The 13,785-nt window shown below is 41.5% G+C and overlaps 1 protein-coding gene across 2 annotated transcripts in view; it reads left to right on the top strand.

Moving 5' to 3' along the window:
* Positions 1–716: 716 nt before the first annotated feature.
* Positions 717–13,785, top strand: part of SLC39A12 (solute carrier family 39 member 12) — an 83,684-nt gene continuing 70,615 nt past the window's right edge. The window contains exons 1-3 of one of the 2 annotated variants that reach the window (XM_021943106.2): positions 717–1,546; positions 2,703–3,049; positions 11,064–11,345. In XM_021943106.2, coding sequence (XP_021798798.2) covers positions 2,789–3,049; positions 11,064–11,345 — 543 coding nt within the window. In that variant the 5' untranslated portion in view covers positions 717–1,546; positions 2,703–2,788. The remainder of the gene's footprint in view (positions 1,547–2,702; positions 3,050–11,063; positions 11,346–13,785) is intronic. The other variant, XM_021943107.2, reaches the window with a different exon arrangement.

Raw genomic sequence — 13,785 nt, 5'->3', positions numbered from 1 at the left:
GAGCTGACAGGGAGTGGTGGTCAGGCACCACTCTGGTCCTGAGCCTGCTCCCTCCTCACTTCTCTGCCTCAACTAGACTCTTGGCTTAAAGGGCGTGACTTTCAGTCCTAACTCCCTGCTCCTCTCTTTGACTGCTGATTCCAGACTCTAACTTCAGTTAATCTCAGCACAGAGCTCACAAGGCACAAGCCAAGTCCCTTTCCTTGACAGTTTAGTTGAGTCCAACTGTTCCCTGAGGGCTTATCACAGAGGAGCCCTGGCTGGGCATGGTGGCTTATGGCTGGAATTCCAGCACTTTGAGGGGGTCTAGGTGGGCAGATCACCTGAGGTCAGGAGTTTGAGACCACCCTGGCCACCATTAAATGACGCAACTCTGTCTCTACTAAAAATACAAAAAAATTAGCCAGGTGTAGTGGCGCACACCTGTAATCCCAGCTATTCAGCTATTCGGGATGCTGAGGCAGGAGAATCACTTGAATCCAGGAGGCGGAAGTTGCAGTGAGCTGAGATAGCGCCACTGCACTCATGCCTGGGCAGCAAAGAAAGATTCCATCTCAAAAAAAAAAAAAAAAAAGCCTGGAATTTTCTAGGAATATTTACCTTTGTATTTCCATCAGTGACCAGCATTCTGTCAGGAACATCCCACCCCATGGCTCCCAGATTTCATATCCAATTAGTGATGAGGCTAATTATCCTGATCTCGAATTTCCTCTACCTGCCCACAGCTGACTTAAACCCCTATACTGTGGGCATGTACTCTTCCCACTCTGAAATCTTAGGATTTAACTTCTCTTGCCTCCTAGAAAATGAACCACTTTGTTCATTCAGTTATTTACTCACTAATAATTTGTTGAAAGGCTTTGTTTTGTGGAGCATGAAGGATCTGACATAATAACTCCAACCACTGATGCTGGTGATCACAATATGTGCAGCTGATTAAAGTTTCTCATTTATACTACCTACTTCCCTGGTAAGAATTTCATTCCTTCAACCAATACTTTTCATTTGAAAACATCTCATTACGAAAGCCTTCAATCTTTGAGGCTTCTGCATCTTGCAAAACAGATAGGGTTCCAAAGAGCCTATCTTTTCAACACATCCTTGGTTTGAGCCTGGATGAAACAGTTATTACAGAATCAACCGGAGAGAAAAAAAGATCTTCATCTAACGCTAAAGTCTTTCTATTCTGCGAGGTGAAATCCTTTGACCTAGATTCTGTCCCTTGAAAGGCGAGTGACAGTAGGCGAGCCTATGAAAATTGGTTAAATCTTGATCTAAAAAGTTAAATTCATGAACCACCCTGATTTGATTACCCTGAAAATCTACCAGACAGAAAGTTCTCCCTTTTATCCACCTTCATTGTTACCTTCAGAGCAGCTCTCTCCATAGCAACTGAAAACTTTTCTGGCCTGAAATAATCCTCTCTAGCTCCCAGTGCACAGTCAAAGAATTTTAAAAACAGGGAACTCTGTGACTGTGAAATACTCTCCAGGATTTAAAAGGCTGTGGAGCTCCAGATAAAGAATCATTTATCTTTCTTCTGAAGGTAAGCACTGGGGTTAGAAATGGTTGCATCATCCTCTGTCACTTTTAAATTGCTAACATAACAACCTGAAAATGCTGTTGTTGTTGTTTTTAACTCATAAAAGTAATCCCAGTACCTTCGTTACTAGCCCACAGTCATTTACCAGCTCATCTCTGGGCCAGGATCCGACATGAGATGCTGTTAACATTTTAGATGCCTCAAGCCATCAACAGAAAGATAATTTTTTTTTCCAGGAAGTTGATTGGCTCTAAAGTCGTCCCCCACTCCTTTAGTCACCACTGAGTGAGTGCGTGTGTCATGTTCTTGAGGTCTTGAAATTCTATTTTTCTAAGATGCTTCCTACTCTAGAATCTCAACTCTTAATAAACTGAAGAAACAGACCTGCGCTTTCTGAACATTACTATTTTCTTCTAATACTTTTCCTTGTCTAACCCCCCCATTTTTTTTTTTTTTTTTGAGATGGACTCTTGCTCTGTCGCCCAGGCTGGAGTGCAGTGGCACGATCTCGGCTCACTGCAACCCCCACCTCCCAGGTTCAAGTGATTCTTCTGCCTCAGCGTCCTGAGTAGCTGGGACTACAGGCACGCACCACCACACCTGGCTGACTTTTGTATTTTTAGTAGAGACGGGGTGTCACCATATTGGCCAGGTTGGTCTCGAACTCCTAACCTCATGATCCGCCCGCCTCAGCCTCCCAAAGTGCTGGGATTACAGGTGTGAGCCACTGCGCCTGGCCTAAAACTTTTAAACTCAACATGATGTTGGTCATTTAGTAGAATTTATTGCCTCTTTTTATTTAGGGGCGAGGACCACGAATCACTTGGAGTTCTTTATAATGGGATAAACATAAGGTGTTTCCCAACCTGGGTCCTATAGCTTGTACCACCTGTTGGAAAATGGAGAAGCTTATTCTTCCTAATATGTGACACTATGTTTAGGGAGAGGCAATCTAACAAGCTTTTTGGCTGCCTGTGCAGTTTGAAAGTCTACAGCCATGGAACTTTCCTGCCATTTGGGGTTAGAAATTACCTACAGACCGCCTGTTGTGTAGAAACAGCTTGTCATTGCAAATCAGCTTAGCCACCCAATTAATGAATCCTTTCAAACATGTTGCAGGCACAATAATTGAAGGCTTTATTTTTCCCCTTTACCACAGAAATTCCTTTGGTTACAAGTTTACCCCGTACACGGCAACACACTTATCTCCATCCAAGACAGATTCAAGGTGGAGGAAGCGTGGAAATGTGCTTCCAGACAAAGCTTTCAGTATCCTGGGTGCCATTGGTTCTTCTACTCAGCCGTGTTTTTTCTACTGAGACAGACAAACCCTCAGCCCAGGACAGCAGAGGCCGTGGGAGTTCAGGCCAACTGGCAGACCTGCTACAGGTTCTCTCTGCTGGTGACCACCCACCCCACAACCACTCAAGAAGCCTCATCAAAACATTGTTGGAGAAAACTGGGTGCCCACGGAGGAGAAACGGAATGCAAGGAGATTGCCATCTGGTTAGTGAAATAGAATGGGGTCAGGTATCAGGGCATGTCCAAAAGAAAGCAATGGATCCTATAGGGATTTATTTCAGTAACGCGAAATCACAGGCTAATCTTCCAATATGCAATTGGGAAATGCATTCTGGCAAAATAATTTCCATATCTGGGATACAGCAAATCATTCAGCGTTCTGTGTATAGCACCTAGGGACATTTTTGTTGTTGAAAGGATGATGTTTATGTAAGGCTTTCTAGAATCCTTCTGCACATATAGAGGTATTTATTTGTGAGGGTGAACTTTTAGTCCTCTTTTCTTTTTTGATTGACTAATCTTTTTTTAAAGCCTTCAGTGCACTTGCACGTGACTAGTTTTAGATGCTATTTGTTTGCTGGAGCATAATGTGATCTGATATTTGTCCAAAATTGGATTTTTGAGTACTTTTTCCTGGCATGGTATTTTCTAATATTATGCATGGTGGGTAGTTAATGATTGGATAATCATCTTAACGATGAGGAATCTGAGCTGGGGAGACAGATGCTGCAGGTGGAGCTGAAGTTGCACCCATGGCTCCTGAGGCCTGAATCACAGCCTGATCTTAGCCTACAAAGTGAATCTCAACCCTGACTGGAATCAGCTGCGTAGGTTTCCCAGCATACCCATGTTTGGGCTTCAACCTCTGGAGACTGAGATTTTACTTGTCTAGGATAGAACTTTTTAAAGTCTCTCCAGGTCACTATTTCATTTTATTTTATTTATTTTTTATTTTATTATTTTATTTGAGACAGAGTCTCGCCCTGTTGCCCAGGCTGGAGTGCAATGGCATGATCTTGGCTTACTGCAACCTCTGCCTCCCGGGTTCAAGTGATTCTCCTGCCTCAGCCTCCCAAGTACCTAGGATTACAGACATCCACCACCACACTCGGCTAATTTTTTGCATCTTTAGTAGAGATAGGGTTTCACTATGTTGGCCAGGCTGGTCTCAAACTCCTGACCTCTTGATCTGCCCGCCTCCACCTCCCAAAGTGCTGGGATGACAGGTGTGAGCCACGGTGCCCAGACTCTAGGTCACTTTAATATGATGTCAGCGGTGGCTGAGACTCTCTTCATTAGGAAGGGTGGGGTAGGATGGAAGGAGGTGAGAACTCATGTGTTTAAATGACTACAAAAGAAAAAATGAAACCTGCTCCATCCCATTCCTGATCCATGAGATTTTTTAGGATGAACCTATAAATGCATAAATGAAAGCATATATAAATAAGTAAAACAAAAGCTAACTGTCTCCAAAATACATTTTGGCAGACTTTCTCAATCATGCATAGCTCTGAGGTGAGGGAGGGAGGGGAGGGGAACATTTTCTGACCAAGTGTTTTGTTTTTTCGTAACAGAAGAGGTCTTGCTCATAGAGAATTTTTCTCTGCTTTGTGTGAGCAATAAATAATTCAGTAATTATTAAAATACCCAATGGTTCCCAGAGGAAATGTGTTATAATAGGCAACTCATCTGTGATGACATTAATATATATATAGATAGCAACACAAGACGTCCCACTGGAAATAACCAGAAGTCATCTCTTATTCATGTCCTCTGAGGATTCGCTTCAGGAGAATGTTCTCCTTTAATGACGTGAAGTGCCTTATTAAGGCTGCTTGAATAGTAGTTTTGCTGGGAGGAAGGTAAATACGCAAAGTTGTCCTCCATTTTCAGGGCTGGGGGAAGGATTGTTGAGCACTTATTGTTTTCTGTGACAGTATCAGGACTTTAGCTAATTTGGTCTCCATTTGAATCAGTTCCATTCCTAGGACTTGAAACACCATCTTTAATAGCTTCACCCTCCTTCTCTGTGAAAGAAACGCAGGTGAAGCAGAAGTGAGTCTCAGCTTTACCTGCTCAGAAGCCTTCAGTTCACCCCAATCACCCACCAGGAAGGAACTTAGGAAATGTCCCCCATCATTCATGAAAAGAGAGAGGAAACAGAGTCCTCTGGATTTCACACACACCCCGGTTCTGGCGTAAACCACAGGGCTTCGGCTTGTGGCTGAGTCTGTTCTGTCATTTGAGGACTTTGTCTGCTGACAGGAAGGGTTCATGCTACAAATTCTGTGGTAAAAAGAGAGGTTAAGGGGGTTTGTTCATATCCCTAAATGTCTGAATAAAGAGGGAAGTAGGTATCTTGGATTTGTTGGGAGGAAAAATGCTTCCAATTTTAGGTCTGTATAAGAAGTGAAATTTTTAAAAAGTCAATCTGAAGTATCTGAGAGCACTGCACATTTAAAATAAATTCAGTCACGCTGCAGTCTTTGAAAATGAATAGTTCTGGGCTGATCCTGGCTTTTTCTTTCTTTAATGAGAATGGTTAGAATATAGTTTTAATGAACTTCATGAGGGGTTAAATAACTCCAAAACAATACATTCCTCTTCAATAATTATGAGAACCATAACCCTACACAGGTTTCTGAGAGGAAAAGAGCCCTTTTCTGGCACCTTCTAGTGTTGAGACATGTGGAGCCTCAGCTTCCTCACCCGGAAGGCTGGGATCATGAGCCCCTCCTCAGGGAGGTCTGTGAGGACCACATGGACAAACCCATGTTCCTCAGGGGTCAGATGTCTGTGAGGGTCACATGGTTGTGTATATGCCCCTGAGGGAGATACCTTTGAAAATCACGTGGACATATGTGTGCTCCCCAGGGAGATCTCTGCAAGGATCACATGGACACATATGTTCTCAGGGAACAAATCTCTGAGTCATGTGGACATACATGTATCACATCCCAGGATGATCTCTGTTGATCTCATTGACACGTGCTCCTCAGGGAGATCTCTGTGGGGATCTCATGGACATATACGTTCCCCTTAGGAATCAGATTTCTGTGAGGATCTCATGGACATACTTGTTCTTCTTAGGAATCAGATCTCTGAGGATCTCATGGACATATATGTTCTACTTAGGAATCAGATCTCTGTGGGGGATCTCATGGATATACATGTTCTCCTTAGGAATCAGATCTCTGTGAGAATCTCATGGATACATATGCAGAAAGTCAGATATAGGAGCTCAAGTTCCTTCTGTTCCCTGTATCTTACGGCAATGTCTGATTTCTCCTTTTCCAGAGACACTAGAGCAGCGCCATTCCTCAGAATCTCCCACCCGCCTGTGCCCTAGGCCCCCCTCCACTGTCCTACATTCTGAGGATTTTAAATCAAGTTCTCCAGGCGATTCTTAGACACATTCAAAGCAGAGAACCACTGCTTTAAGGGTCTCCATTTAATTCACACCTAGCCCTAGCCCCTGACTCTCTTGTCATAACTGTCATGGCATAAAGTGTGGAAAACACCCAGCTTTGTCTTATTATCTAACAATTTGATCTGAACTCTTCTCAGTTAAAAACTTTTTGTCAGTCAGAAGACCCACTAAATCTAGTACAGACCCTAAAGAGCCAGTACCTGCCATCAGCAACATCCTTCTAGCTCTTTGTCAGGAAAAAAAGAAATACACTTTCTCTCTTATATTTACAGTCAATTATTAGCCACCGCCCCATCCACCACCCCCCTGCAAAAAAAAAAAAAAAAAAAAAAAAGACCTTATAGAACTAAGAACTTAAAAGAAGACAGTCTCTTTTAAGTTCTTAGATTTCTATAATATAAGATTTACCCATTACTCAAAATCAAATGTTAAATACCTTTCAGTCTAAAACCCTAGAGTTTATCCTGGAGGCCTGACAGCTGTCTTATTGATGTAGGAGAAGATAGCTACCATGTTGCTTTTTGTCCACTGAGTCCCTCACCTGGTGAAGATCATAAGCAAAGTTGAATTTCAAGGTTGGGGAAGGCCATGTGATGCGGCGACAGGGTGTGGTGGACCATTACTACCAAGTATCCTAGTAGCCTGTTTAGCTTGTAAGGGGAGCCTCTCCTTGCATTTTAATCAGTCTTTTCCCAAAGTTTATTTCCTTATAAAGTCATTAAAACTAATTCCCAGAATCTCTGAGGTTTTTTCCCCTCCTTAAACCTTATTCCCCCACCTGACAAGATTAAAAGGAAAATCAATGGATTATTCCTGAATGAGTCCATTCTTCTTAAACAAAGAATTGCTTCACCAGAGAAGGCAGCCTTGGACACAACTGAGCCAACTTCTAAAAACATTAACAACAAAACAAATCTAGTGGTGGTGAACTGAAAATTCCAGCTCTGTCCTCATCCAACAGTCCCAGTAGTGTGCTTTTCATCATATCTATGTCCAGGGGAGGAATTCTTATTTTATGTTAGCTTTTCTGAGGCTTCCACCTGTATTCTTTCCTCAAGCCACCGCCTTCTGTATTAAAATACATTCTTCAAGATTCAAATATTATAAATGGGAGAAAGGTTTCCAGCCCATGGTCATTTGATTCACAATTAAGCTTTAGTGTAGCAGGCCTCAAAAAATCAAAGCAAATGTGACACAACACCTGTGCATTCAAGGTTACCAAAATCTCTGTTCAGACAAAAGATGCTTCTACAACTGTTTCAAGCTTCCCAAAGCTAGAAACCAATTGTACCTTCCATATTGTATACCTTTTATACACAGTTCTGGAATGCCTACCCACACCATTACATGCAGACCTGCTCTCTGCTATTCCGTGCCATGGATTCCAATTCCAACCCTGGAAATGTACATGGCAAAGACATTGAGGAAGAGTGATGCATGGACAGGAGTCTCCGCATCTCAGATGGGTTGAAATGTGGCCACATGTTCTGTCATGTGCTCATACACCAAGCCTTGCCACATGGTTGTGGTCTCATGGCCTCATGAGCGTGCTACTCCTTGCATTGTAGACATAGACACTCTTCTTACTACCTACCCAGCCCCATCAAACAACCTGAGCAGCACTTGAAAGTATAACATAAACTCATTCCATGCTCTGGTTGTACCATATCCTTGTTCTTATTGATGTTAGGCTTGGACCAATCTCTTAGCCACCTAACTGACCTCTACTCCCATCAAATAGGAGGGAGAGAAAATTACTGGTTGAGGGGTTGCCCATCAAGTACGTCAATGGGTCCACAGCCTGTGTTCTCCATGGCACAAAAGGAAGGAATAAAAGAATGGGTCCTGTTCTTGGAAGAGCAGGAATTGTGACTAACAATGCTCTCCACCATTAGCTGTGTAGCTTTGGGCAAGTTTCTTACCACTTTAGTCTTGGTTTTCACATATTCTATGGGTAAACTTTTCTCATGAAGAAAGATGTAACTCATATGTTCTTTGCAATATCCTTGCATACTGTACACAAATGTATGCATTAATTCGTTGTGCATTAAATAATTGAGTAATTGGTCTTCTAGTTGCTTTATATTATAAAAATCAAATATTTAGAAATATTTGGTGGCTTATTACATAGGCTGGAGACATTTTGTTTCTCACACTTAAAATAATAAAATAGATTTCTTATTACTAAAAAATTCATTACTTTGGGCATTTTTCAGAACCAATTAGATTATACAGCAAGGAATAACTGAATGTAAAAGGTACTCTGCACATTGCTGGGCACATGGCTACCAGCAAATTGTAGTTAATGGTACCAATAGTTTAGTTTCAGGAGGTTATTTGGTACAGAGAATAGCTTTATTACACTTTTATTTCAATGGATTCACCTTTTGGGTCTTGGTGTCAGCCTTGCCATCAGCTACCAAGGTGTGGACTTTTCTTCTGGGTTACTTAGGGAACAGAAAATGGATGCCGAGGTTTTAGAAGTGGAGCCTAATATCCACATTGAGAGTTGGTCTTCGTGGAACCCCTGGGTCCCCTCTGTTTGAGTACTTGACCCCCTGCAGTTGGGTTCATGAGGGATTAAAGTCTGTGTGGTTTTATGAAGAATGTGATTATGCTTTGATTTGGAGATGGATGACATTTGTTTCTTCCTGACTCAGATGATTACATAGCAGATGCTACACAGTGGGTTGTACAGCAGACCTGAAATTAGAACCCCCAAAACTTCCACTTCAAAGAAGACTAGATTAAAATATATTGTAGTACAATATCCCCACCATGGCACAAATCTGTCTGGGAGTCAGGACAGGCGTTTCTCAATGCTTTCGCTCTGTGGCTGTGTCCTGGGGCTGCTTCTCAGATCCTGTGAGAATTCTCAGGAGTTCCCCAACTGTCTCTGAAGAAAGGCAGCTTCCCTCTTGCTGAGAAAGCTTCTGGTCCACGATTCCTGTGTCTTTTTCTCACTGCCCCACAACACTTATCCAAATCTCTTATGCCACATAAACTTCTCAGATTGCAGGAGCTGGGCATGTGCTTGTGGTTTGTGAAACCAATAAGGCAGCACAGTGCAGGGGAGGAAAGACTTTTCCTCTAACGTCTTAAATTCTGTAGCTGGGGCTTGTGAACTAAATGGACAAAAGATGGATTAACAGGAGAAAAAGCACACACATTTTATTTGATGTTAATATTTTTATGTGGAATAGGGGCATCATAAAGAAAGTGAAAACTCCAAAGAAGTGGTTAGACCCAGGGGGTTATAAACCATTTAAACAAAGAGTAATAAATTGTGGGGATCTGACAAGAGTAAGAAAAAAAGTGAATTTGGACTAGAGATGGTAAATTGTGAGAAAGTGACTAGGAAATATATATGTGAAACCAAATTTTTTTTTTAACAATTATACCAATGGAGGATTATTTTAGCAAGGTTCGTTTGTATAGGTTCATCTCAGCATTAACTCCCCATCTCCAGTGATAAGAATGTTCTCCTCTTCCTGATACAGCAAGGATACCTTTCTCATGGGAAACTTATGCCCCGCTTTTAGATAGTAAGGGGCAGGTCAGAGAATCCTTCCCGTGCCTGCTGTTTCTCAGTTGCCTTCAGCTCAAAATAATCAATATGCTATGGTGGCATATTTTGGGGCAGTATGTTCTGATTCCCTTCAACAAAATCATTTTTGGCAATTTCCCTAAATAGGCTAGAAGAGGGGCAGATGGAAGTCATTTGTAAAATTTTTACACCTCTTAAGTGCCAGATATCGTGCTATATGCTAAGGATAGAACTATGCAAAAAGCAGACAAAATCTACTCTTTATGGACCACTGGTTCTCATAGAGAAGAGAGAGAATAAACAAGTAAACAAAGCAATTTTACAATACAAGTGCTATGAAGAAAAATTTTTAAATGATGTATTCCAGAATTGTGCTGTCCAGCACAGTAATCACTAGCCTGCATGTAACTGTTGGGCGCTTGATTCGTGGCTCATCCAAACAGATGTGCTAGTAAGCATAAAATGCACACCAGTTTTCAAAGACTGTTCAAGAAGAAAAATATAAAATATCTTTAATTTTAAAAATTTAGATTACACGGTGAAATAATTTAATCTTGGTACATAAGGTTAAAATATTACAAAAGTTACTTTTAGCTGTTTCTTTTTACTTTTTAAAATCTTACTGCTAAAGAACTTCAAATGACATATGTGACTCATATTTGCGGTGTGACTTGTATTTCTATCAGATAGTTCTGTACTAGGGAACGCAGGTTGGGAATCTTTAGGAGGTGTTGTGAGAGGGTGACATTTTAGCCTGAAACCTGAAGAATGAGGGGAACAAGGAGACCTGGAAGATTGTGGGAAAGAACTTGGTGAAATTGACATAAAATCACAGGGGCAGAAGTTAAGTGAGGTGCTGGACTAAGGCTAAGAGAAGGAAGGGTAGAGTAGACAGGAGCCAGAACAAAAAGAAGATTGCCAGGAGTTTGGATTTTGTTCTAAAAGCAAATGGGCATCACTTTAAAAGCCAAAGAATAATCTGTTTAACACAGGCAACAGGTCAACAACTTGTGGCCACCCTAGTTGGAGTCAGGAATTACTCTTAGTGGAAAAAGAGGGTTCCATGGAAGGGCATAATTGTTATATGGGAGTCCAACTCTTTGAATCTGGCTATTGATCCTGCCTGCTTTTCCTTTCTATTTATAAAATGATAAGTAACAAAGACCCTGGTGGTCATTAGTGTTCTGGAACTATTTGCTAAGTTTTGTTTCTCTTGTTGCTGTCATTGTTTTCTTCCACAGTGCTTTGAACCAGATGCACTATTACTAATAGCTGGAGGAAATTTTGAAGATCAGCTTAGAGAAGAAGTAGTCCAGAGAGTTTCTCTTCTCCTTCTCTATTACATTATTCATCAGGAAGAGATCTGTTCTTCAAAGCTCAACATGAGTAATAAAGAGTTTAAATTTTACCTACACAGCCTACTGAGCCTCAGGCAGGATGAAGACTCCTCTTTCCTTTCACAGAATGAGACAGAAGATATCTTGGCTTTCACCAGGCAGTACTTTGACACTTCTCAAAGCCAGGTAAGAAGGCAAAATGGCTAACTGGTTCTGCTACTGAGATACAGTCCTAGAGCCTTATTGTTTGTTCCTTATTTATTTCAAAGACATTCAAGAACTTCTAAGGGAGGTAAGTATTTGTGGGTTTTGGTTATGAGATGTTAAATGACATAATTTAAAATTCCAGGTCCAAAAGAGGAAATGTAATGACTAATTGGAAGAGGAGTTTTTGCCAGAAGTTGGGTGGGTGGACAGGCACTCCAGGTGAAACGGCAGCTGTCTTCTCCTGGGTCCCTCTGAGTACTCAAATCAGTGTGACCCCAAGGCATTTTGACCAATTTCCAAGGACTGAGCTGTAGTGGTGGAGAGCAATGTTTCTTTTTGCCTTGCCTTCTGGCTGGGAAAGGAGAAGGCAGAGACATTTTGAAAGAGATAAATTATCATTAGTTCTTTCACTGAAGAAGCAGCTTGCAAAAAGCATTACTCATGGTTGCCAGCCCTAGATGGTATCCCTTTGTGGCTTTTGACTTGTACTGCCTGTGTAGAGGGTCTATTCAAATACCTCTCCTCTCTCCCAGCTCCCACCTGGTCTCCGTTGCCTTCATTACTATTCTAGCAAAACTGGCCTTTCAGTTAGGTTTTTGCTTTCTGGTTTGCAGTGAGAAATCTCAGCAGATAAAGTTCTCTGAACATAAGGTTTATTTAAGTCACTTTTTTTTTTAAAGAATTAATTAAGAAGCCATTACTACATTTTGAAGAGTATGGGGAAATCATTTTTTTCTTGAATTATTCATAAACATGTATAGACAAATTTAGTTCTTGCTCTCAATTCTGGCATTCTGCAGCTTAACAACCAGCAAACATATCCTCCAATTTTCTGTAAATATGTTTAATTTCTTTTATTGGCAGAGCAAATGGAGAAGCTGTTTGCTAAGGACTTTGTGAATATCACATCCGTAGCTCTAATCCTATTAATTTCAAAATTTGAACATATTTTTATTCCTATTTTCATTTTAGGAAAAGGGATTCCTAGGCCCAGTGCAGTGGTTCATACCTGTAATCCCAACACTTTGGGAGGCTGAGGCAAGAGGATCACTTGAGACCACGAGTTTGAGATCAGCCTAGGCAACATAGCAAGACCTTGTCTCTACAAAAATAGAATTTAAAAAATTAGCTGGATGTGGTGGCATGAGCTGGTAGTCCAGCTACTCAGGAGGCTAAGGTGGGAGGATAGCTTGTGCCTAGGAGTTTAAGGTTACAATGAGCTATGACTGTGTCATTATACTCTACCCTGGGCAACAGAATGGGACCCTATCTCTAAAAGGAAAAAAAAAAAAAAAAAAAAAAGAAGGAAAAAAAGAAAAGAAAAGAAAAGAAAAAGGGGTTATTTTACAGAACTGTTTTCTACTCAAACCAGGAGTCATGCCTACATATAATTTCTTCAGTGCAACATCTATATAATCCAAGTTTGATTCAAATTCACTGCTAAGATTTTAACCCTACCCATTAATGCCTTTTGATGGAGACGAAATGGAAACAGCACTTAAAGGTGGTGTGGTGTGTATTTCCAGGTTTCTGGTTATCCTACACAGACTGCAAATACCCAGGCTTCTGAGTATTTCTGAGATCAAACAGCCCCAGAACAGAATAAATCAGTAGTATATCTAGAACTCCTTTTTCCAGCTAGTTTCAGTCATTAAGGGTTGAACAGCCTTTGTCATTAAGACTTGAACACCTGCTGAGTCATAACCCTTTGCTAGGCCTCAGATCTGTGAACACCTGGATGACATCACTGTCTCTAGTTCCTGGGAAGGGTCCGTGAGCTCATCCAACTGGGCTAGGATTCTCTAGGAAGTCAATCAGTCCAGACTTTGCAGGAGGCTTTTGGCACTTCACCACATCAGCTGTTCTTTCTCACTAGATGGCGTGAGGTCAGATGAGGTTCTGGCTCACCAGGCCCATCATTACTTGAATCTCCAGATCTTGGTCTGCACGGTACCCAGCTTCCACAGATCAAGTCACTAATGGCTGCTCCAAGTGGGCCTCAGCCAGATCCCCAAGAGAATCAACTTGATACCCTAATCCAGGCAAGCTCCCCAAATGGCTCAGAAAGCAACATCTCTCCATTCCTTCAATCTCTTTTGTCCAAACCTGTCTGTGTTTTATCTTCTGACTCAATCTCTCAATGTTCCCACCTCTTGAATTCTCTCCACTGTTGGCTGATTCCATGGTAAATGAACAGGGATCTCTCCCTAGTGTTCCCGTAGCCCTGCCTACTGCATGGAGGCCGGGTGTTCATGCAAAGGACTTCAGGGATTGGAACAATGGTTGGAATTCTTTTATCCTCAATGGTGTTTTGAGACCGTTGTTCTTTCACAACCTGCATGAAACATTCATGCTTCTTTGAGGTTCAAACTCTGTTATTTCAACTTGTTCTTTTCACCCATGGAACTTCTGGCTACTT

This window comes from Papio anubis, chromosome 11 (assembly GCF_008728515.1).
Source record: "Papio anubis isolate 15944 chromosome 11, Panubis1.0, whole genome shotgun sequence".
NCBI classification, from domain to species: Eukaryota; Metazoa; Chordata; class Mammalia; order Primates; family Cercopithecidae; genus Papio; species Papio anubis.
This window is presented reverse-complemented; position numbering and strand designations above follow the sequence as displayed.